The sequence below is a fragment of the Rhinopithecus bieti genome, unplaced genomic scaffold, assembly GCF_001698545.2.
Source record: "Rhinopithecus bieti isolate Rb0 unplaced genomic scaffold, ASM169854v2 scaffold_68834, whole genome shotgun sequence".
Taxonomy (NCBI): domain Eukaryota; kingdom Metazoa; phylum Chordata; class Mammalia; order Primates; family Cercopithecidae; genus Rhinopithecus; species Rhinopithecus bieti.
Genome location: NW_016826182.1, coordinates 286,210 through 310,646, shown reverse-complemented (window position 1 = coordinate 310,646; position 24,437 = coordinate 286,210). Strand labels below are relative to the sequence as shown.

At 38.9% G+C, this 24,437-nt stretch overlaps 2 protein-coding genes across 7 annotated transcripts in view; one reads left to right on the top strand and one right to left on the bottom strand.

Moving 5' to 3' along the window:
• Positions 1–1,663: 1,663 nt before the first annotated feature.
• CUNH1orf146 (chromosome unknown C1orf146 homolog) lies at positions 1,664–23,646 on the top strand. 2 transcript variants are annotated; one of them, XM_017863329.1, is made up of 6 exons: positions 1,664–1,772; positions 14,587–14,695; positions 19,811–19,904; positions 22,062–22,230; positions 22,619–22,697; positions 23,382–23,646. In XM_017863329.1, the coding sequence occupies exons 2-6, from the start codon at positions 14,630–14,632 to the stop codon at positions 23,514–23,516; spliced, it is 543 nt and encodes a 180-aa protein (XP_017718818.1). In that variant the 5' UTR covers positions 1,664–1,772; positions 14,587–14,629; the 3' UTR covers positions 23,517–23,646. The 2 variants fall into 2 exon arrangements, with proteins under 2 accessions (XP_017718818.1, XP_017718819.1); XM_017863330.1 differs by lacking the exon at positions 1,664–1,772 and adding an exon at positions 3,483–3,559.
• The window catches only part of GLMN (glomulin, FKBP associated protein), a 56,330-nt gene continuing 55,512 nt past the window's right edge, over positions 23,620–24,437 (bottom strand). For 2 of the 5 annotated variants that reach the window (XM_017863324.1, XM_017863325.1), the window contains one exon: positions 23,620–24,437. In XM_017863324.1, the coding sequence (XP_017718813.1) occupies positions 24,321–24,437 (117 nt within the window). In that variant the 3' untranslated portion in view covers positions 23,620–24,320. The other 3 variants (XR_001883627.1, XR_001883628.1, XR_001883629.1) reach the window with 2 other exon arrangements.

The window sequence follows — 24,437 nt, the reverse complement described above, 5'->3', positions numbered from 1 at the left end:
CTTTTCTCACAAGCTATGTTACCCTATTCAAGTAACTTAATATTTCTGAGTCTCAGTTTCCTTATCTTTAAAATGAGAAAAACATATGCCTTATAGCATTTGTAAAGAAAATTAATAAAATCATGAGCCAGACACAGTGGCTCATATCTACCTGTAATCCCAGCACTCTGGGAGGCTGAGGTAGAAGGATTGCTTGAGCTCAGGAGTTCGAGGCTGTAGTAAGCTGTGATTGCACCACTGTACTCAAGCTTGGGCAACAGAGTGAGACCTTGTGTAAAAAAGCAAAAACAAAAATCGTATATGTAAGCATGTAAACTGCCTGGTACAAAGTAAGATCTCAAGAAAGTTAGTTTTTCTCTTCCTCCAGTGAATTGCCCAGGACTTCAGTACCCAACCCAGAACAGACCCTCCTTTGCACTTGCTGCTTTTATTCCCAGGACTGGCGTATCTGCTGTCAACCCAGTTAAGTCTCCTAGTTCTATCACAGGTGGAGAGGGAACCCCCTCTTGTACTCTACCCTTTGAAACCCTGTGCTACTTAATCTTTTCTGTCTCCCATACCCCTTTGCTGTTAGACTTCCCTTAGATATGAGGACCTTCCAGAGAGGGTCCTATGGCAACACCAAACCTCCCCTGCCCACATCAGCACTGAGTCACCTCCGGGGGTTCCCAAACCCAGATGGTGGCCGCAGCTGTCTTGCCTCTTCTGATGTGTCCTGTCCTGCCTTAACAAACTGTCCAAAAGAGGCAGCAAGAGTGCAACTAATTTTAATATCACTTATACAAAATGCCAGACATACGAAATGGTTATCGCAGGGAAAAATTAACAGCACATCACAAGTATACTCCAAAGGATTTTTCCTGGAGCACCTTTTTCTAGGAATACCTCTTTTACAAAGTAAGGCACATCGTTTTGTATCCTAACCATTAGGCTCAAGGCAAGTAGTGGTCTTTCTTTGTCTTTTTAACATTTTTATGATTGTGACACTTAAATTGCTGAGCTTCAATTAGGTCTGAACATAATGGGTTCCTACAAAGCAAACACACAGGTCCCCTGTATGTCCCTTTGATAGCCGCTCATGAAAATCTACTTCTCTCATAATTTGGATAAACTGAAGGCCACTTTGATTTTATATTGCAAATGATAGTAATCCAAGAATTGAGCCTGAATTTTAGAAAACTGTGAAAATCAATTCCGGACAATTGAGTCTAACACGCAAACAAATCTTGTATTTTCTTTTCTCTCTCTTTTTTTTTTTTTTTGAGAAGGAGTCTTGCCCTGTTGCCTAGGCTGGAGTGCAGTGGCGTGATCTCGGCTCACTGCAACCTCCGCCTCCCGGGTTCAACCGATTCTCCTGCCCCAGTCTCCTGCGTAGCTGGGATTACAGGCACGCGCCTCCATGCCCAGCTGATTTTTGCATTTTCAGTAGAGATGGGGTTTCACCATGTTGGTCAGGCTGGTCTCGAACTTCTGACTTCGTGATCCGCCCGTCTCGGCCTCCCAAAGTGCTGGGATTACAGGCGTGAGCCGCCGCACCCGGCCTACAAATCTTGTTTTTACTTAACCACTTCCGGCTTCCTGCAAATCAGAAGCAGGAGCCAGAAGCGCGGGAAAGGTTTGCGGGGTCTGCGGTTGCGCAGAAGCCCAGCGGCTGCTGAACCCTGCCCCAGGCACCCTGGGTGCCCCGCCCCGCCGGCGGTGCGTCTGTCTGCTCGCAGAACGTTCTGGAAGTTTGGTAAACCCTGAGCTGTCTCTGAGGACCTGGTGAGCAGGTGGGTTTGCAGCGCTGGGGGATGAGGCCTCCGCAGACCTGTCTCTTCGCGTTTTTCTTTGTTCTTCTCCGGCATAGTGCGCTCTCACTTGCCGAACTCATAGCTTTACCTCAGGGCTTTGGCGGGCGAGGGGAGGAGATCATGCCCACCCTATTTTCTCCTGGAAAATCCGGTGTGGAAAGGGCTCCCTCGGGGTTTTCCCTGTCAGAAGCCCTGTCACCCACCTGCGAGTAAATTTTATTTGCTTTAGGCTTTGTTGGTCACTCCGAAAAGTAAACAATGGTAGAGACCTTGAAGATCCTTGTAGGACGGCCCCTCACTGGACCCGTGAGGAGACTGAGCAGGGAAAGTGACTTGCTGGAGATGGTAGGGCAGTGTGAAACTTAAATTTACAAACACTCTAGAGCTTGGAAAAAACAAAACAGTAACAACAAAAGCCCAGAATACCAGGACCTTGGAACTGGCAAAGGTTTAAGAGGCCATTGGGTCCAAGCTTTTGTTTTATTTTAATTTAACTTTTATTTTAGGTTTAGGAGTCCGTGTGCAGGTGTGTTATATAGGTAAACTCGTGTCACGGGGGCTTGTTGTCCAGATTCTGTCGTCCCCCAGGTGCCCATTAGTGATCGTCCCTCCTCCACCCTCGGGCCTCCCGGACCCCCGCCCCGCGCCTGCCGCTCCCCTCTGTCCCTGCGAGCTCAGCCTTCAGCTCGCGTTTAAAAGCTTTTTGTTTTCAGGTGAGGACGCAGCCCAACCAGAGGTGACGTGATTTGCCCAAAGCCACACAGTCCCTGCTTGGGTGCTGGTCGAGGAGCTTTTCCCCAGAAATACTGAGGAGGCGCTGCCCCAGCCCCAGATTTCTGATTCATTCCTCGCCTTGAACAGGGACTTGGGACACGACTGACCCCAACTCCTTTCTCACTTATTTGTGCATGTGATTACTTTACTTCTCTTAGCTTTAGTTGTTTAAATTGTTTTTAAATCCTATGTATAAGGGTGTGAAGGTTTAAATGAATGTTTACATATTACTAGATTTAAATGAATATTTATAGATTACTGACTGACAGACACATACATATCTACATACATACCAGTAACTACTCCAAAAAGTTCTTGTAACCTTTGCATACATGTATTAATAGCTATATGGGTGTATTAGTAAGTGTGTGTAGGGGGAATTATAGAAGTTGAAGCCCTTCCCCCAGCCAACTCACCATTTACTCATTCACAAATCTTTGAGTGTCTACTGAGTGCCAGGTGCTGAGTAAGGTAAAACAGAATCAGAATGTGTCCCTGCTCTCATGGAGCTAGTTAATTTGTCGTTCATTCATTCATGCAATAAATGAGGAAATTAGCAGCTGGTTTCAACTCACCAGGAAGAACTTTCTAATTATTAAAGTTGTTGAAAAGTGTAATGAAATCACCTTGGAAGATATTAACTTACCAATCACTGAAAGTGACTTTCTTTCTTTTCTCTTTTTTTTTTTTTAGACAGAGTCTCGCTCTTATCACCCAGGCTGGAGTGTAGTGATGGGATCTTAGGTCACTGCAACCTCCACCTCCTGGGTTCAAGCGATTCTCCTGCCTCAGCCTCCCGAGTTGCTGGGATTACAGGTGCACACCACCACACCTGGCTGACTTTTGTATTTTTAGTGGAGATGGGGTTTCAACATGTTACCCAGGCTGGTCTCGAATTCCTGGCTTCAAGAGATCCACCTGCCTCGGCCTCCCAAAGTGTTGGGATAAGGGTGTGAGCCACCACACCCATCCTGAAAGTGACTTTCATTTGGGTTAGTTGGTTTCTCAATTTTGCTTTGAACTGCTTTTGCATTATTAGTAACATGGATAATATAAACTTGGTTGACATTAAGACATGATTTAGTAAGGACAATGAAATACATTTATAAACAACTGTATTGGGCAAAATATGGTTTAAGTGATCAATAAAGGTATGATTACAGGTGTGAGCCACCACACCTGACTTTCATTTGGGTTAGTTGGTTTCTCAATTTTGCTTTGAACTGCTTTTGCGTTATTAGTAACATGGATAATATAAACTTGGTTGACGTTAAGAAATTTATGATTTAGTAAGGACAATGAAATACGTTTATAAACAACTATATTGGGCAAAATGTGGCTTATGTGATCAATAAAGGTGTAAGGCGCATTCTAAATAAGGAGAAGTCTCATTTAGTTTGAGGAGATCAGGGATGATTTCTGGAGGAGGCAGAATTCTAATGGGCCTTGAAGTAGGACTTTTAAAATAGACTTCATTTTTTACAACCATTTTAGATTTACAGAAAAAAATGAGAAAATACTGCAGAGTATTCCCACGTACCCTATATCCAATTTCCCCCATTGTTAACATCTTACACCCATTGCCCTGTGTTATTAACATATTAGTATGGTACATTTGTTACAGTTAATGAACCAGTATTGCTACGTTACTATTAGCTGAAGTCCGTAGTTTATTCAGATTCCCTTAGTTTTTAACCTTGGTTTTTACCTTAGTCTTTTTTTGTGTTCCAGGATCCCAATAAAGATAACACATTACGTTTAGTTGTAATGTTTCCTTAGGCTCCTCTTGGCTGTGACAGTTCTTCAGACTTACTTGATCTTGGTGACCTTGAGGGCTTTGAGAATTACTGGTGTGATAATTTGTAGATGCCCTATTGATGGAATTTGTTTGATGTTTTTCTCATGATAGGACTGGGTTATGGGTTATTGAAAGGAAGACTACATCATATCAAAAGTACATACTATCAACATGATTTATTACTATTGATGTAGGCTTTGACCACTTGGCTGAAGTAGTGTTTGTCAGGCTTTTCTAATGCGAAGCTACTTCCCACTCGCCCACTTTCTGTACTGTATGTACTCTTTGGAAGGAAGTCATATGTGCAGCCACACCTAAGGAGTGGGGAGTTATATTCCCTGCCCCCACTGTTTAATATTTTTAGAGACAGGGTCTTGCTATGTTGCCCAGTCTGGAATACAGTCGTTATTCATAGGTGCAAACATAATGCGCTGCAGCCTCAAACTCTTGGCCTTAAGCAGTCTTCCTGCTTCAGTCTCCCGAGTAGCTTGGATTATAGGTGTGTGCCACTGTGCCCAGCTCTGTGTTCCTGTTGTTAATGTTGGAGTATATATACATAAATTATTTGGAATTATTCTGCACAGATTTGTCTCTTCTCCATTTATTGGTTTGTTCAAACATTTATACCAGTGTAGACTCATGGATATTCATTTTATACTTTGGATTATAATGCTATTATGCTCAAATTGTTACAGCTTTAGCCATTGGGAGCTCTTTCAGTTGGTTCCTCTGCTCTTATGACATACCCCATCAATGCCATCTGTGTGGGAGTTTTTTGTTTGTATGTGTTTTTTTTTTTTTTTTTTTTTTTTCCTTGAGATGGAGTCTCCCTTTGTCGCCCAGGCTGGAGTGCAGTGGTGCGATCTTGGCTCACTGCATGCTCCATCTCCTGGGTTCACACCATTCTCCTGCCTCAGCCTGCCAAGTAGCTGGGACTACAGGCGCCTGCCACCACGCCCGGCTAATTTTTTTGATTTTTTAGTAGAGACGGGGTTTCACCGTGTTAGCCAGGATGGTCTTGATCTCCTGACTTCATGATCCGCCCACCTCAGCTTCCCAAAGTGCTGGGATTACAGGCGTGAGCCACCGCGCCCGGCCTGTTTGGTTTTGTTTTAAGTACTTTCTTACTTTTTGGCACTATAAGATTCTCTGGACTCATCTTGTATGTTTCCTGTCCCAGTTCTAGAATCAGCCATTTCTCCAAGGAGCGCTGCTTCCTTTCTTGGAGAATGCTATTTAGAAACCAAAATCTGGGTGCTAGGTGTTCTTCTTGCTAGCACCCAGGTGCTAGGGTGTCATTTGTTTTAGGCCCTTTCAGCCAACAGAGTAAAGAAATATGTGGTATACTAATCTGGGTATATACACATACAGTCATGCATTGCTTAATGATGGGGATGTGTTCTGAGAAATGCATCATTAGGTGATTTTGTCGTCGTGAGAACATCATAGAGTGTAATTACACGAACTTAGATGGGGTAGCCTACTAGACATCTAGACTATATGGTATAGCCTATTGCTCCTGGGCTACAAATGTGTATAGCATGTTAATGTACTGAATACTGTAGGCAACCTGCATATCTAAACATATCTAAATGTAAAAAAGTAAAATACAGTATTGTCATCTTGTGGCACCACTAGTCATATATGCAGTCCATTGTTGACTGAACAGTCAATATGCAGTGCATGACTGTATCTATAAAATATTTCTGTGTATATTCATCTGTATCTATATTAAGTTAACAATGAGTTCATACTGTGACCTCCAATTCTAACTATGGACCATTCTAGCCTTGACAGGTAGGATTAAAAAGAAACCTTAAACAAAAGTATGAAGAATGAAGTTTTAAAAAATGCTATTATGAGCATTCTTGTATAAGTCTCTTAGTACAGATCACATGCATTTCTGTTGAGTATACATTTAGGAGTGGAGTTGCTGAGTTACAGGTTACGAGTATCTTCAACTTTAGTAGATAATGCCTGCCAAGAACTGTGAAAAGTCTGAGATTTTATCGTACTTGCAAGCTAACAAGCTAGCCTGTTACTGTTTTATAGATGCTTGCAGAATATATAAGATGCCTCAGACAGAGACAAAGGATATTTTTAATTCATGGCAAAAGCAGGAATTAAATTAAATCATGGCTTGGATAAAGAAAATGGAGTACATATACATCATGGAATACTATGCAGCCATAAAAAGAAGGAAATCGGCCGGGCGCGGTGGCTCAAGCCTGTAATCCCAGCACTTTGGGAGGCCGAGACGGGCGGATCACGAGGTCAGGAGACCGAGACCATCCTGGCTAACATGGTGAAACCCGGTCTCTACTAAAAAATACAAAAAACTAGCCGGGCGAGGTGGCGGGCGCCTGTAGTCCCAGCTACTCGGGAGGCTGAGGCAGGAGAATGGCGTGAACCCGGGAGGCGGAGCTTGCAGTGAGCTGAGATCCGGCCACTGCACTCCAGCCCCGGCGACAGAGCGAGACTCCGTCTCAAAAAAAAAAAAAAAAAAAAAAAGAAGGAAATCATGTCCTTTACAGCAACACGGATGCAGCTGGAGGGCATTATCCTAAGTGAATTAGTGCATGAACAGAAAACCAAATATCACATGCTCTCACGTATAAGTGGGAGCTGACCATTGAGTACATATGGAAATAAAGATACGAATAATAGACAATGGGGGCTACTAGAGGGGAGAGGGAGGAAGGAGGATAAGGGCTGAAAAACTACCTTTTGGGTACTGTGCTCACTACCTGGGTGACGGGATCATTTGTACCCCAAACCTCAACATCACGCAATATACCCATGAAACCTGCACGTGTACCCCCTGAATCTAAAATAAAAGTTGAAATTTAAAAATAAATTTTACTACTGAAACAACATGCTGTAAGAGCAAAGGTGGTATTTTTCTAGCTTTGTAAGCAGTGAAGATTATTTTATCTAAAAGTTGAAGATTTTTTCCTTTTGGAAAATAATTGGGATGTAACTTCTGGAACCTTTTTCAGTGAATATCAAAGTGTTTCAAAGAGGTTATTTTTCACTATGCATAACGATTAGTTTTGCTTTCTTTGCTTGATTTCAATTGCCTGGCATTAATTTTAGTTTCCATAGCAGCAATAGTAAGCAATTGGCATTGGAGTAGCCAGATTTGCTGCAGGTATCGGAATCTCACCATAGGAAATATTTTAAGTAGCCCTGGTATTGGACTCCTGTACTTCTCTTCTGACACAACAGAATTTGCTAATTTTAAAATGACACACTTAACATTATTAAACATTTTCAGAGCTATTTAAAAACCTGTAAGATGGCTGTGTCTTTTTAAACATTTTTATAACTTGAGGTGGTACAAGTGCAGTTTTGATACAAAAGCATCTTTGGAAAGAGAAGTTTTTTTTGTTTTTGTTTTTGTTTTTTTTTTGAGATGGAGTCTCACTCTGTTGCCCAGACTGGAGTGCAGTGGCACGATCTTGGCTCACTGCAAGCTCTGCCTCCCAGGTTCACGCCATTCTCCTGCCTCAGCCTCCCAAGTAGCTGGGACCACAGGCACCCACCACCACGCCTGGCTAATTTTTTGTATTTTTAGTGGAGATGGGGTTTCACTGTTAGCCAGGATGGTCTCGATCTCCTGACCTCATAATCTGCTTGCCTCAGCCTCCCAAAGTGCTGGATTAGAGGCATGAGCCACTGCGCCCAGCCAGACATAAGTTTTTAACTTAGATGAAGTCCAGTTTATCAATTTGTTTTCTTTTATGGATTGTGTTTTTGGTGTCATACTAAAATTATTTACCTAACTCAAGGTCACAATTATTGTGCCCTATTTTCATCTAGAAGATTTATAGTTTTATGTTTTACATGTAGGCCTATGATTCATTCTGAGTTAAATTTTGGTTATGGTATATGGAATGGATCCGAGTTCATTTTCTAAAACATACTGATATTGAATTGTTCCAGCACTGTTTGTTGTAAAGACAGTCTAGCTCAATGTTTGTCAATGTTGTTGATCTTTTCAAAGAACTGTTTATTTTCTTTATTCTATTTTTATTCCATTGATTTCTTCTTTAATCTTTATTACTTCCTTTTTTCCCCATTGCTTTGGGTTTAATTTATTCTTTTTTTTTTTTTTTTTTTTTTTTTGAGACTGAGTCTTGCTCTGTCACCAGGCTGGCGTGCAGTGGCGTGATCTAGGCTCACTGCAACCTCTGCCTCCTGGATTCAGGCGATTCTCCTACCTCAGCCTCCCGAGTACCGGGGACTACAGGCGCCTGCCACCACACCCAGCTGATTTTGGTATTTTTGGTGGAGACGGGGTTTCACCGTGTTGGCCACGATGGTCTTCTGGCAGACAGTTTTTCTAGATACAGCTGTGACTCTCCAGATTGTCTGATTGAAAGCGGGTCTCTTGACCTCATGATCCGCCCGCCTCAGCCTCCAAAAGTGCTGGCATTACAGGCATGAGCCACTGTGCCCGGCCTCTTCCTCTTTTAATATAAGATGGAATAAGGTGTTAATTTGACATCATTCCTCTTTTCCAGTTTAGCCTCTCTCTCTCTTTTTTTTTTTTTTCTTTCTTGAAACAAGGTCTCACTCTGTCGCCCAGGCTGGCTAGTGTGCAGTGGAGCAGTCATCTCAACCTCCCCAGGCTCAGGTGATCCTCCCTCCACAGCCTCCCGAGTAGTTGGGACTAGAGTCGTGTGCCACCATACCCAGCTGATTTTTGTATTTTTTGTGGAGATGGAGTTTTGCTATGTTGCCCGCGCTGGGCACAAACTCCTGGGCTCCAGCAATCCACTGGCCTTGGGTCCCCAAAGTGCTGGGATTACAGACGTGAGCCACTGCACCTGGCCTAATTTAGTCTTTTAAAGATATATGTTTCCTTCTAAGTATTCCTTTAGCTACATTTCATAAATTTTTATATGTTTTGTTTGTTTTCACTCATTTCAAAATATTGCCTAGCATCCATTATGATTTATTCTTTGATCTATGGGTTACTTAGAAGTGTGTGTTTGATTTCCAAGTATTTGTGGCTTTCCCCCCAATTTTTAATTGATATTAATTTTTAATTCTATTGTGGTTTGTATGACTTTAGTTTCATGTATTTTGTAGCTCTGTTAGATGAATATACAATATATAAGGAATGTATATATCAGGAATATATACATTGTTATATATTCCTGATATATTGACCTTTTTATCATTATTATACAACTTTCTTTGTCTCAGTTTATATTTATCTTAAAGTCTATTTTGTTTTTTTATCAATATAGTCACTCCAGCTCTCTTATGGTTACTGTTTGCATGATGTATCTTTTTCCGTTCTTTTACTTTCAACCTATTTGTATCCTTGAATCTGAAGACAACATATAGTTGGATTTTGGTTTGACTGTAACATTTTATCCATTCACATTTTAATGTAATTACTCAGTATGGCTGACTGCTATTTAAAGATTTTTAAAATTGAGATATAAGTCATGTGACATAAAATACATTTTAAAATGTACAAGTCAGTGATTTTTAGTACATCCACTAATGAGGTACAACCATCACCACTATCAAGTCTGTCGTTTTGCTATTTAGTTTCTAGATGTCTCATGTCTTTTTTGTTCCTCTGTTTCTTCTTTACTACCTTTTTTGTGTTATATGAATATTTTGTAGTAAACCACTTTGATTCCTCTGACTTTTAAATTTTTTCTGTTATTTTTCTTAGTGCTTTCTCTGGATACTATAATATGCATCTTAATTTATTATTTCAGATTAACACTAATTTAATTATGGAAAAATAGAGAAACTTTGCACCAATATAGCTCCATTTCCTCCCGATATACTCACATGCACACATACGTGCATGCACGCACACACACATACACACAGACACACACACTTGACCCAATAATATAATTACTGCTTTATATATTCATCTTTTAGAGAAATTAAGAGGAGAGCTGAGGAAAACACATACTTATTTAGTCTTACGTTTATGCATCTATTTACCACTTACAGTTCTCTTCTTTCTTTTCTTTTTTTTTTTTTTGAGACGGAGTCTTGCTCTGTCGCCCAGGCTTAACGTGGATGCAAGTTAACATATGGTAGCAATTTTCTTTTGGTTAATGGTTGTGTGGTATATGTTTTCCTATCCTTTTACTTTCACCCTTTTTATATAGTAAAGTGTTTTTATTGTAAGCAGCATATGGTTTTTCTCTTGTCATTTGGGGCAATCTTTTCTTTTAGTTGTAGAATTTAGTCTTACATGTAGATACTAATGTATTCGGGTTTAATATGCCATGTCAGTATTTGTTTTCTATTTGTCCCTCAAGTTGTATGTTCTTTTTTCTCTCTCTTTCTTGCTTTTGGACTTCTGAAGTGTTTTTGTTTGTTTGCTTGCTTTAAATCTGTTTTTCTCTTACCTCGTTGAGTTTTTTTTTTAACCATAATTTGCTGATTAACTCAAATTACAAAATGCATGATTGACTTATTGAGATCTAGTATAAGTGAGTACTTCTACCACTTCAAGGACCTCAAGCATCTTAGGTACAGTTACCATCATGTCTCCTTTTTTTTTTTGCTATTGTTGTTGTATATTTTAATAGAACATCTATTTGATACTTCATTATATATTATTGTTCTTATTTGTAGTCATTCTTGATTTAGAGTTACCCACGTATTTATATTTCTTATTTCCATTAGTCTTCATTTATTCTGGCATCTTTGTGCTTCCATGTGGGATCATTTGCCTTGTGCCTGAAGAACTTCTCCTGGTATCTCCTTTAAGTGTGGGTCGACTGATGATGAAGTCTCTGGTTTATTTTGTCATAAAATTTTCTTTATTTTCCTTCATTTTAAAACATTAATTTCAGCTATGAAATCCTGTGTTGACAATTGTTTTCTTTCAGTACTTAAAAGTTATTATTCAGTTGCCTCCTAGCTACCATGTTTCTATTGAGAAGTCAGTTTACTGTTTCCCTTTAAAAATACACCTTTTCTTCACTGGCTCCTTTGAAGATTTTTTTTTTTGGTTTTCCGTTTTACTTTGTTAATCTGTTGCTTAGTTTAATCTGTTCAGATTTATTATTGCTCTTGAACCTACAACTTGATGTCTTTAGTCAATTTTGGAAAATTGACTTGGCCACTCTATTTTTATGTATTGGTCCTGCTCCATTCTCTTTTCTCTTTCTCAAACTTCAGTTATCTCTGTGTTAGACCATTTCACAAGCCTAATAATGCCTTGTATGTGTATTATGCTTTTCTCTGTGTCCTTTATCCTTTTGCTTAACCTACCTCAGTCTGGATATTTTCCTCTGACCTACATTCTACACTTGTGTGTAATATGCTCTTGAGCCTATCCATTGAATTGTTTCCAATTTTGATATTTTTTCATTTCCAGAATTTCCATTTTATTTACTTTTACAGTTTCAAATTTTCTGCCAAAATGCTCCAATTGTCATATATTGCTTTGAACAAGTTAATCAGTTATAGTCTGGATATGACAATGCCAGTACTTCAGTCTCCCCTTGGTCTCTTCTTTACAGTCAGCTTTTCCCCCTTGGTTTTCAGTCTGTTCTTAACTCTTTGTATGCCTGAGTACTTTTTTATTGTGTGCTGGATGTTATGATTGCAAAATTGTAACACTAATTTGTAACCTGAGGCTCTGGATGATATCTTCCTTCATATGGAATTTACTTTTGCTTCTGGCAGACAGTTTTTCTAGATACAGTTGTGACTCTCCAGATTGTCTGATGGAAAGGACAGAAACAACTGGTTCAGGAGCCCTTGCCAGCCTCTAGAGAAATCCCAGAACACTCAGTCCTGACACATTAATACCCTGCACAGATCGGAGACTGCTGGCCACGCAGACTCACCAAGCCACAGACTTGTCTTCCACAAGCATGTTCTTACATCAGCCACGAAGTGACCAAGCCACATGTACTAAGGGTTGAAATCAAAGATATGTACAGGGTATTAAACAAATACCAAGGGGAACAGTTAACTTGAATACAAGGTCAAAATCAGCCACAAGTTCTACGATCCAGTGCTGATATCAGATACTAGCTTCAAGGACAGTTTCTTTTCAAAGGCTGATTCCAGATTTATGATATATGCATTTGCCAGGGACAAATTTATACTTCTGAATTAACCAATGCAGCAAAAGCTATGCATCTGCTCACAGTCTATTTAGAAGCATTTGTGGTGAATAATAGAGGGGCCCAATTTGTCATATTCCTGCTTGCTAATCCACATCTGCTGGAAGGTGGACAGTGAGGCCAGGATGGAGCTGCCGATCCACACTGAGTACTTTCAGTACTTTCGCTCTCAGGGCGCAATGATCTTGATCTTCATGGTGCCAGGTGCCAGGGCAGTGATTGCCTTCTGCATCCTGTTGGCGATGTGCGGGTACATGGTGGTGCCACTGGACAGCACTGTGTTGGCATACAGGTCTTTGAAGATATCCACATCACACTTCATGATGCAGTTGAACGTGGTCTTGTGGATTCCGCAGGATTCCATGCCCAGGAAGGAAGGCTGGAACAGCACCTCCGGACACCAGAACTGCTAGTTGCCGATGGTGATGACCTGGCCGTCGGGCAGCTTGGAGCTCTTCTCCAGCTTTTTGTCATCAGCTGTAGCTGTTCTTCTTACCATCTTCTTTCTGTGAGCCGTACCCTTGCCCCCATTCTGGACCTGATCCAGAAGTTTGGCTAACTTTTCTTGATATATGCTGTTGGTTAATCTGAAGCAGAGAAGGTCCTCCAATTTCAGTGTGCAGCAAGAGCAAGATGGCTGCCCAGGAAGATTTCGTAAATAAGAAACAAAACCCACTAACCATAAATGAAAAAAATTGATAAATTTGACTACATTGGAAATAATTTGTGTGTATCAAGAATTACCCTAAAGAAGGAGGGGAGACAAGTCACAAACAGGTAGAAAATACATAGCTGACAAAGGACTGATACCTATAATATATAAAGAAATCCTACAAATGTATAAGAAAAAGAAAAAACTGAAGGAAAATGGGCAGAAAACAAGTGGAAACATGACTTCAGGGTTTTCAGTCTCAATGAAATTAGAAAAGTAGCAAATTTAGAGCACAGTGAGATTCCATTTTATGCTACTAAGTTTATGGTGATTTTCTTTCTTCTCACCTCAGATATGTATACTATAAACTTTAGCATGCTGAACTTAAATGCAATTTTATTTTACTGTATACCTGGTTGCCACTGTATGATGCATTGTTGTTGTTGTTCTGCAGAATACTTTTCCTTCTCTTAGCGCAGTGGTTCTTAAATTGTGGTCCCCAGACCAGAATCATCATCATCACCTGTGTACCTCTTAGAACCGCACATACTGGCCGTGCAGTGACTCATGCTTGTAATCCTAACACTTCAGGAGGTTGCCGGTCGCTTGATGCCAGGAGTTCAAGACCGGCTTGGCCAACATAGGGAGACCCCCCCCCCCAATCTCCACAACAAGTTAAAAAAAAAATTAGCCAGGCATGGTGGTGCATACCTGTAGTCCTAGCTACTTGGGAATCTGAGGCAGGAGGATTGCTTGAGCCTAGGAGTTTGAGGGTAGGATTGCACCACTGTACTCCAGCCTGTGGGTCAAAGAGTGAGACCCTCTTTAAAAAAAAAAAAAGATGCAAATATTTAGGTCCCACCTCACATATTCCCTATTTGAGATATAGTATTTCCCTCCATAGTAGAAGGCAGGTTTGCTTACAAAAGATTGAGGTTTCCTAAGCTCTGGGTTTCTTTCCTATAATGCAACCCACTGTGTGTGCAGATGTCACCTGGCCTTTGTCCCATCACCCTGTGGGAATTGGGCTTGAGGAACTAGTGCAAGAAAATGATACTGTGGCTATACTGCTGTTGCTTTGAGTAAAAAACTGTCCTTTGTCTCTGAGTCTGTCTTTTGTCTGTATAAGTGAAACTCTGGCAGGCTAACTTTTTAGCTTGCAGGTAGGATAAAAACCTCAGACCTTGCATGTTCTTGATGCAAGTCCTCTTTCTTTAAAGTTAGTGTGCTGAAATGGGAATCATTGATTTGATACTTGTTAATGGGAAGCATAGTATTGAATAAGCTAAATGTATAACAAGACAGATACTTTTTCTGTTGTCAAATTTTGATGTTCAAATATTCTTTAAAATGTCTCCAGTACCCTAGTTTTAGTTCCATCTTTAATTTACTTATTCATCAGATAGTTCTTTGTATTCTTTTTGTTCTTAATTTTCTCAGATTGTTGCACCATTAGAAGCTAGGTTGATCTACAGACAGACAGATGGCTGAAAGTGGAAACGAAAAAATAAAATGGACAACCACCATTATTATTAGCTCATCTCTTAAGGTAAAGGGGCATTTGGGCCACTGATCTTTAACTTAAAAAAATTAAAAGCAGCTTTCATATGGAACAATATTTTAAAAGTTTCTTAGCTTGATTATCCACAATTAGTTGTGGGGAGCAGGAAGTGCATAAGCTACATGTATTTTAAAGATAAATGAATAGACTTTTTGCATTCATTTTCAACATCCTACTTCCTTAATTCTTTGAAGGTTGGAGATTTTCTAAAGTTTTTTTTTTTTTCTTTCTGTAAGCACTCTAATGGAGATGTTAAGGAATTCCAGAAACAGTAAAGATATGCAGATATATATTAAAGCTTTTTGAGAGCTAAAGAACCAGAAACTGATATTCTAGCCTTGGCAGCATTGGAATGAGACTGTTTCCTTACAGTTTGGAGAGGGGGAGAGATGGAAAGTTGAATGCCTGAGAGTAGGTGGTCAGCTCACAACCCTCAGCTCACAAGACTTCTCCATTGCCCTAATATTTATCTTATGGACACCAGCTGATGTCTGGAATGAAGGGGCAAGAAATGATTGTTCCATAGTAAGGTGTGGTTTTAAGGTTTTTGTTATATTTTGTTTTATACTTTATTGTGAGTCTATTTTCATAAATTATATTTTTACAAACATTTACCCATTTTATAGAGGCTTTTAAATGTATTAAGTTGAACTTTATGAAATTTACATTTCTGTGGTGAAAAGTTTCATATTGTCATTCTTTAAATTTTCTAATAAACTGCCATGAAGTGCCCCTTTTCATTCCTGTTTTTACTTAAATTTTCTTTCTTATGAGTGATGTGCTAGACATACTAGTTTTTGTTTTTTGTTTTTTTGAGATGGAGCTTCGCTCTGTCGCCCAGGCTGGAGTAGTGGCACAATCTTGGCTCACTGCAACCTCCGCCTCTCAGGCTCAAGTGATTCTCTTGCCTCAGCCTCCCAAGTAGCTGGGATCACAGGTGCCTGCCACCACGCCAGCTAATTTTTGTATTTTTAGTAGAGATGGGGTTTCACCATGTTGGCCAGGCTGGTCTCGAACTCCGATCCCCGCCCCCACCCCAACCTGCACGATGGCTTCCCAAAGTACTGGGATTACAGGCGTGAGCCACTACACCTGGCTGACATAATACTAGTTTTAAAGATTATTAATAGATGTTACATATGCAGGAAGGAGTATTGTATGGATTTTATTTTGGATGCTGGTATAAACAAAGTTAAACAAGTGGTTTTTTTTGTTTTGTTTTGGTTAAGTTTTCTTTTTACTGTACTATTATTCAGAGACTTTAATATGTTCAAATGCATTGTAAAACCCCAAAGAGAGATGAAATAATATTCAGCATTTCCCAGTCTTATTTCAGTCAGGAGCATCTTTTAATATCTAATAGGACTAATATTCTATGAAATGTATTTTGAAAAATCTATACTTAGCTTCCTGGTCATTTTGATGAATCAGCTCTTGGACTTACCTATTGTTTTCTCAATTCAATACTTTCTAATTTTACCTTCATTTTTTTTTTTAAGCATTCCATTATTTTATTCTTTTAGTTGGTTCCTCCTGATAATAGGATATTATTGACATTCATTGGCATGATCTATATGGGTGCTCATGACTGCCAGCAATTATTCCTAACATTGTACCCAAATTATCTGACTTGTATATACCTTACCCACTCACCGTATAAGAACCATACGTTTAGGTCTGAATGCCTTTACCTTTGTTACTCTTTCTGTTCATACTGTTCTCATATTTGTCTTCTTCCTTCACTTGTCTACTTAATACACTGCTTTTTATTTTAAAGATTTGACTCAGATTTTTTATTATATTATGTGTTGTTTTTTAATTAGACAGGGTCTCACTATGTTGCTCAGGCCAGTCTTGAACTCCTGAGCTCAAGCAATACATTGTCTTGGCCTCCCAAAGTGCTGGGATTACAGGCCTGGGCCACTGTGCCTGGCCCTGTTTGAATCAAATTTTAGGGAGTTTTCTTAACTCATGTTTTTTACATTTTTAAACTATCTTCCAGTTCTTTGCCAAAATTCTTAAGCTATGTTTTATCTCCTTGATCATAATAAACAGGCTGTTTTAAGGTGTGTATTTGATAGCTTCACTACATGCATCCCCTGTGGGCCTGTTTCTGTTTTCTATTGTTTCTGATAGTTTTCTTTCATGGAATTATGTCCCTTTGTATGTCTGATTATTTTTTATTGTATGTTGGAATTTGTATTTGAAAAATTGTAGAAATAATTTGAAGCCTAGAATAATGCTATCTTCCCCTTGAGAGGTTTTAATTCTGTAAGAAAATTAAATTCCTGATGCCCTAAGTAGGGTTGCCAGATAAAATACAGGACACTCAAGTTTGAATTTCCAGCCAGGTGCGGTGGCTCACGCCTGTAATCCCAGCACTCTGGAGGGCCAAGATGGGTGGATCACTTGAGGTCAGGAGTTTTGAGACCAGCCTGGCCAACATGGTGAAACTCCGTCTCTACTAAAAATACAAAAATTAGCCGGGCGTGGTGGTGTGTGCCTGTAATTCCAGCTACTTGGGAGGCTGAGGTAGGAGAATCGTTTGAACCCAGGAGGCAGAGGTTGCAGTGGTCCAAGATCAGGCCATTGGACTCCAGCCTGGGTGACAGTGTAAGACCCTGCCTCAAAAAATAAAAATAAAAATAAAAAAATAGAAATAAAAAGTTCGAATTTCAGATAAACAGTGAATTTACTATAATTATGTCCCAAATATTGCGTGGAACATACTTATACTGAAAATTGCATTGTTTGTCACTCATTCACATTTAACTGAGTGTTGTGTTGTTTTTATTTGCTAAATCTGACAACCCAACTCCTAAGGCATCTCTTTTATATGATGAATTAAGTTGTATCCTGTACATCTAGAATGTTGAATTAAATTGTCTCCTGTACATCTAGCTATGGGAGAATTGACAAAATAGTCACTCAGATCATTTTCTTTGTTCTGTAATTCAGATGAGGAGACCTGATTGAGAAAGATTGCTCTAGAGAGTATTTCTACAAGGTGCTTGGCAGCACTAGTAATTCAGTTATCACCTTAATACAATTTCAGGGATTGAAATGGTTTGAAGCTGGGCTATAGTCCCTGTGAGAACTGTTCTATTTTCGTCAAAAGATCTGTTCAGCCTCTCTTCTGCCTCTTTCTGAGCTGGCAGATGCCCTCAGGGAAAAAAGTGGCCTAAATGCTTGCTCATATATTTGAATTTCTGTATAGATGTTGACCTTATAATTTTTTACTATCCTGTTAGCTCTCTGGTGTATTCAAGCAGATTTTAGAAGATTGTCCAGCTTTTCTAGTTGCCTTCAGCAGGCGGGTTGGCCTAAATTACTTAATCTGCCATTGCTGGAAGCATTATATAATTTTAAAACAGCAGAAGAAAAGAGCCACAGTTAAACTGTAGGTCAGGATCTGTCTAACACAAAATACTCTTTAGAAAAGAATGTATTTTATACATAATTTCAGCCTGTGTGCTTAAAATATACATGTTCTGAGGCAAAATAGAAAATAAAATTAATCTACCTAAGAGATTTTTATCTGTCTGGAAACTATCAAGTTTGAGTTTTATTTATTATTTTTATTTATTTTTTAATTTTTAGTAGAAACAAGGTCATGCTACATTGCCCAGGCTGGTCTCAAACTCCTGGGCTCAAGTGATTCACCTCAGCCTCCCAAAGTGCTAGGATTACAGGTGTGAGCCATTGTGCCTGGCCAAGTTTAAATTTTATCCTATCAGGAAAAACTATTAATCCTAGATTTTAGTATTGTGGGAAATATGATTTAATTGCCTGGGTGGAATAGGAAATGAGGTGATATTTGAAATGGTTAGTATTAAAACCAAGAGTTCTATAGCTGTTTTCTTACATGTTTTCTGACTCACCTAAGGCTTAAAACATTTTAAAAGTATACTAAAGTAACTGTAATGTAAACTGATGAATTGTAAAATTGGTTGTCTTCTGTGATGGTATTGTGTATGTCTGGCATTACGTGGTTCTGTCAATTATTTAAGAAATAGACAGCCACCTATTTTCCATAGTTATACATTAATGCATGTCAGAATCCATCTCCAAGTTGTATTATTATTATTATTATTATTATTATTATTATTATTATTTGAGACAGGGTCTCACTCTGTCACCCAGGCTGGAGTACAGTGGTGCAATCACGGCTCACTGCAGCCTTAACCTCCCAGGGTCAAGTGATTCTCTCACCTCAGCTTGTGAGTAGCTGGGACTACAGGCATGTGCCACCACGCCCAGCTAATTCTTTGTATTTTTTGTAGAGAAGCAGTTTTGCCATGATGCCCAGGCTGGTCTTGAACTTGTGGACTCAAATGATCCACCAGCCTTGGCCTCCAAGGTCTTCGTGGCCACCATGCCTAGCCTCCAAGTTGTTTGTTTTGTTTTTTGAGGTAGAGTCTCGCTCTGTCACCTGGGCTGGAGTGCAGTGGCACAATCTCAGCTCACTGCAACCTCCACCTCCCAAGTTAAAGTGATTCTCCTACCTCAGCCTCCCAAGTAGCTGAGACTACATGCATGCCTCACCACGCCCAGCAAATTTTGGGCTTTTACCATGTTGGTCAGGCTGGTCTCAGATTCCTGACTTCAAACGACCCACCCACCTTCGCCTCCCAAAATGCTGGGATTTCAGGCGTGAGCCACTGCCCAGGTTGTTTTTTAAAATGAAGTTTGCAGCTGGGTATGGTGGCTTACACCTATAGTCCCAGCTACTTTGGGAGGATTGCATGAGCTCAGGAATCTGAAGTCAGCCTGGGCAACAAAGTGAGACTTCATCTGTCTCTAAAAAAGAGAAAGTTTACATTTGCTCTGGTTTATACAGTTTTTTAATGCTGTCTTTTCTGTTCCTAAGTAACATAACTGTAGTACACACCTCACTCCCAAACTTGAAATAAATGTTTTAGTAGAAGGAAATGTTTTGCATTTTTTAAAGCTTTTCTCCATGGAAAGCATATTTATTTCTCTTTTGATGATCATATCTTTAAGTGGTAGTTATAAAATAACCTATTAAACTTTTAATGTTTTCTTTAGCTTTAATAAAATTGTAAGCATGCTTTAAATTTGTATTTCTGAATTTTTTTAAAGAGTTATGAAGTTGCAACTGCCCTAGAAAATCGAAGCCACAAAGTTCGATATTCAGATTCAGTGGAAAATGGATCAATTATATTTTCTCTTTCTGGTACAGTATGTTTGCTCACTGCCTTAAGTTTCTTATGAAATATGTTGGTATAAATTCTAATGCCTTCATAGTTCCGTAACCATATAATAAGCTTAAGGTGTTATCTTTTGGGAGGGGTAAATGTGTAAAACTTAGTTACTACAAACTCAGTGCATATGGCCAATTCCAAAATATATTCCCTTTTAGATTACAATGGTTAAAATAAAGCTGAACTAGTGGAGTCTGGTAGAAGATGGGAAAAAAATACTTGCTCTGGAACTGAGATGAAAATAGAAAAAGCCACTTACCCAACAATCTAAACTTACATGAAAGTATTACTTATATTAACAGAGGCCACAACATTTGTCAAAACTGATATACAAAAAAAAAAAAAAAAAATGTTTTTCATCAATTTGTATAACAGTTTGCTGGATATAATATAAATATTAAAAGAATCATGGGGACAAATAAATGTTCATGAAATGACAACTGGTACAACTGTTAGTCATGGACAAAAGTCCAGTAAGGAATTAGATTAGGATAAGAGAAGGCTGGGGAGATGGGAAGGGGGAAGCTCCACCTTTGCTTGAGAAATGGCAGAAGTGATTTTTAAAAAGGTAGAGGTAAAGGATTTTATCTGGAGGGTTGCAAATAGACTTATCTTCTAGCAGTTTTGGAAGACAAGCACTTTCAAAAAAGCTCCTAGAATAGATCTCCAGGCTGAAAGTGGTATAGCCTCAAACTCATTCTTCTGGTTAAATACAGAATTCCAGGGAGAAATAAAATACTTGGTGAATATTTGCCTTGGCTACTTTATATACATGATCTAATTTAATTCTTCTGACAAATCTAACAAAAAATTTACTCCCATGTTACAGAAGAGGAAACTTATGTTCAGACAGGTTATGTAAGTTGCCCAAGTTTACTCAGTTAGTATATAATCACAGTCACTTTCCTCAGACTGTCTCCCACATCGTTTGAAGAGCTATAATCGTTTCCCTTTAGGACCATTCTTAATGGCACACTGTTTCAGAGATTGCAGTTATCTGCTGAGTGTATTCATTTATATAATTCTTTTTTAAAATTTTTTATTTTTTGAGACGGAGTCTCGCTTTGTCGCCCAGGCTGGAGTGCAGTGGTGTGATCTCTGCTCACTGCAAGCTCCACCTCCCGGGTTCATGCCATTCCCCTGCCACAGCCTCCCAAGCAGCTGGGACTACAGGTGCCTGCCACCACACCCGGCTGGTTTTTATATAGTTCTTTATGTTCTGGTAGAAAGGTTTCCCCAACAAGAAATCACTGAAGGCTTCTTCTTCTTTTTTTTTTTTTTTTTTTTGAGATGGAGTCTTGCTCTGTCGCCCAGGCTGGAGTGCAATGGCGTGATCTCAGCTCACTGCAACCTCCGCCTCCCGAGTTCAAGCGGTTCTCCTGCCTCAGCCTCCCAGGTAGCTGGGATTACAGGCACATGCCACCACACCTGGCTAATTTTTGTATTTTTAGTAGAGACAGGGTTTCACCATGTTGGTCAGGCTGGTCTCGAACTCCTGACCTTGTGATCTGCCCACCGTGGCCTCCCAAAGTGCTGGGATTACAGGCGTGAGCCACTGCACCCGACCGAAGGCTTAAGACTCTTTCTTTAGCTGATTTCCAGCTTTTAAAAATAATTATAGGAGCTTCTTGGTTGCTGAACACATGCAGGTGTCTGGAGGGTGGCAGGCCCAGAGAAGGCATTGAAGCTCCATGTACCTTTCCACATACCTAGCCCTATGCGTATCTTCATCTGTATCCTTTGTAGTATCCTTTATAACAAACTGGTACATATTTTAAAAGTATAACATGAAAAATTAACTTTTTAAATGTAATTCATCTTAACGAAAAACTACCCAGTATCTTCATGTGGACAATGCTTTCATCTAGGAAAAAAAAAAAAAGTAGTTACTGATCCAAAAAAGTTTTTCTCTTATTTAGCACAAGTCATTCTTTTATACAGAGCACTTCAAAGAACTACCTAAATCAGTCTGTTGTATAGGAATTTCATTATAGTAATTTCTACTCCTTATGAGTTTAGGGCTTGGACACATATGGTATACTTAGAGCTATTTTGGTTGATTCTGAGTTTATAACAAAATTTGATCTCTGTGACAAAGTGACGTTTTATATTCAATTTACCTTTCCTAGGAGTTGCATTTTTATTAATGGATACTAAGGAATGTATTCTGTCAACCGAAGAAATATTTCTAGCCAGAATTGAGAAATTTATTAACATTCACCAAAATAGTTTTTTGGTTTTGTCTGCTGCCCTCCATGGGCCTGAAGAATGGAAATTGATGTTCAGAATTCAGCAGAGGTATGGAAGACTAGCATTATAGATGTATTTTTCTTATATTGTATTTATTTCAGTTCTTAAATCTTTTAGGTGAGTTTTGTTTTGCTAGATGATGAACACTGTGATGTTAACCGATCAAATTTAATGAAACATGGGCCAAAAAGGTATTCTATGAATCGAGTTGACAGGGTTCATGATGTTTCACGGGCTTCTCCAAGACCAAGCCAAAAGTGAACAGGCTTTTTAGTCAGTGATGTTCTGGCTATAAAGCCATCTCAAATCCTCTGTGGAGTAAGGCAGGGCATAAATTGCATAGACAAATAACAAACAATAGAGATTTGTCTCTTCTTTCTACTTTAAGAGAACACATGTAAGTTATATGATCTGTATAACATGAATTGTTTTTCAGATTCCTGGGTCGTAACTTACGAATACTTCCAGTACACAACACAGTAAATGCTATTAATCTTATGTGCACTATAGCAAAGGTGAGGCACCTGGGGAATATGACGCATACACATATACATTTTAAGGTTTTTAACTTCCAGTTGTCACCCTTTTGAGCAAGACTGGCAGATATCTTGCTTCTGTTCCCCTGAGGGAGTTGCTGTTTCAGCATGCAACTTTTTCCCAAGCCTGAACTAAGTCTCTCAAGTCTTCTCAATTTACTTCCAGTAGCCACTACCATTTAAGACTCATTTGGGGCCAAAAGAGCATTTGGTTGGCCCTATTGGTTACTTATATCTTCATTCAAATTCTAAAGTTATAAGAGTTGGTCAGATTGCAGTCATGAACTGTGCAAGCATACTATCTTATGGAATGTCATCTACCAATTGTCCACTTTCTTTTCATGCTTTTTGTCCTCTGCAAAGTGTGCCCAGACACCTGAAACCCCCTAGGCAGACTTAGGTCTTCCTTACTTTTACACTTGGAACATATCCCCATTAAAGCAATTTTTATAGTATTCTACTTTTTGGCTTGCATGTTTGAAATTCCTTGGATAGAAACTAAGTATTTTCCTGTTGACTACTCTAGTAACTCATACCTGGTGTTTAGCACAAAGATGATCAGATTTGCTGAAAGAATGAAAGTTAGGTATTTTTAAATGTGACCTTGTAAAAATATCTTATTTCTGTAAATAATGCTGCATCTTTCTTTGTATCTTCTTCCAGACTACCTCCAAACCATACATAGATAGCATTTGCTACAGAATGATAACAGCTAAAGCTTACATCATTGAGCAAAGTCCTGTTTGGAAAACACTTCAGAAGATACAACTGAATAGTGATTCAGTTAACCCAAATTAGAGTACCAACTTAATGCTCTTCTCAAAGAATGTGAAAATAATTAGACCTGTTAAATTATAATCAAATATCTATTTAAAGACATATTAATTTGAAATAACATGTATACAATTAAGTGATTTTATTTTAGGAATTTCGCTGTGAAATTTCTTTAACGCTGTTTAGCAAAGGATTGGTACATACATATATCATAAAACTCAGGTGTAGCTTCTTAGATGGACAAGTATTTAGTAGGAAATAAAAATACAGAATTTTCTAATCAGTTTCTTAAAGTCATATGTATTTTTTAGCTTTTTTTCCATAAAGGTAGCAAGTATTTCTAAAACTAATCTTCGCAGATGTTTTCCTATTATAACTTCTGCTGGAAAAGTGGTGATGGGACTCTGCTCCCAAAGACTCCACCTAAGCCAGGAAAAGAGAAGCTAAGAAAAGTCAACTGGCCTGAATTCAAAACTTTCTACTCATTTACACTGGTGTGATAGCCAACTTGACACTAGGAGTTGCGAAATGTTACATAGCATCTAGCGTCAGCAGAAAGTGTTATCAGTATTTTTATAAGCTCACTAAAACTGTAGGAACGAATATAGACAATTCAACTACATTTTATGAAGTTACAAAATTATTAGTTTGTATTGGATTTTCAAACAATGAAAAAACTGTTCTATAGTGTATCATTATAGAAATTGATAAATGAGAAGCTACATTTATTTTCAAGCAGTAAATTTTACAGAAAATTTTATAATGGTATTAAATAAATCATAATGGAAAATACTCTATTTTATTAGTTTTATTTAGAAAGTGGAACTTTCACTTTATCCCAATATTTTCTTCAGAGGTAGACTTTGTTTTTATTTCAATGAGTTCTTCCACTCGAGCTAGAACACTTTCAATCAAATCAAATGTGAAAAGAGCTGAATGTAGGAC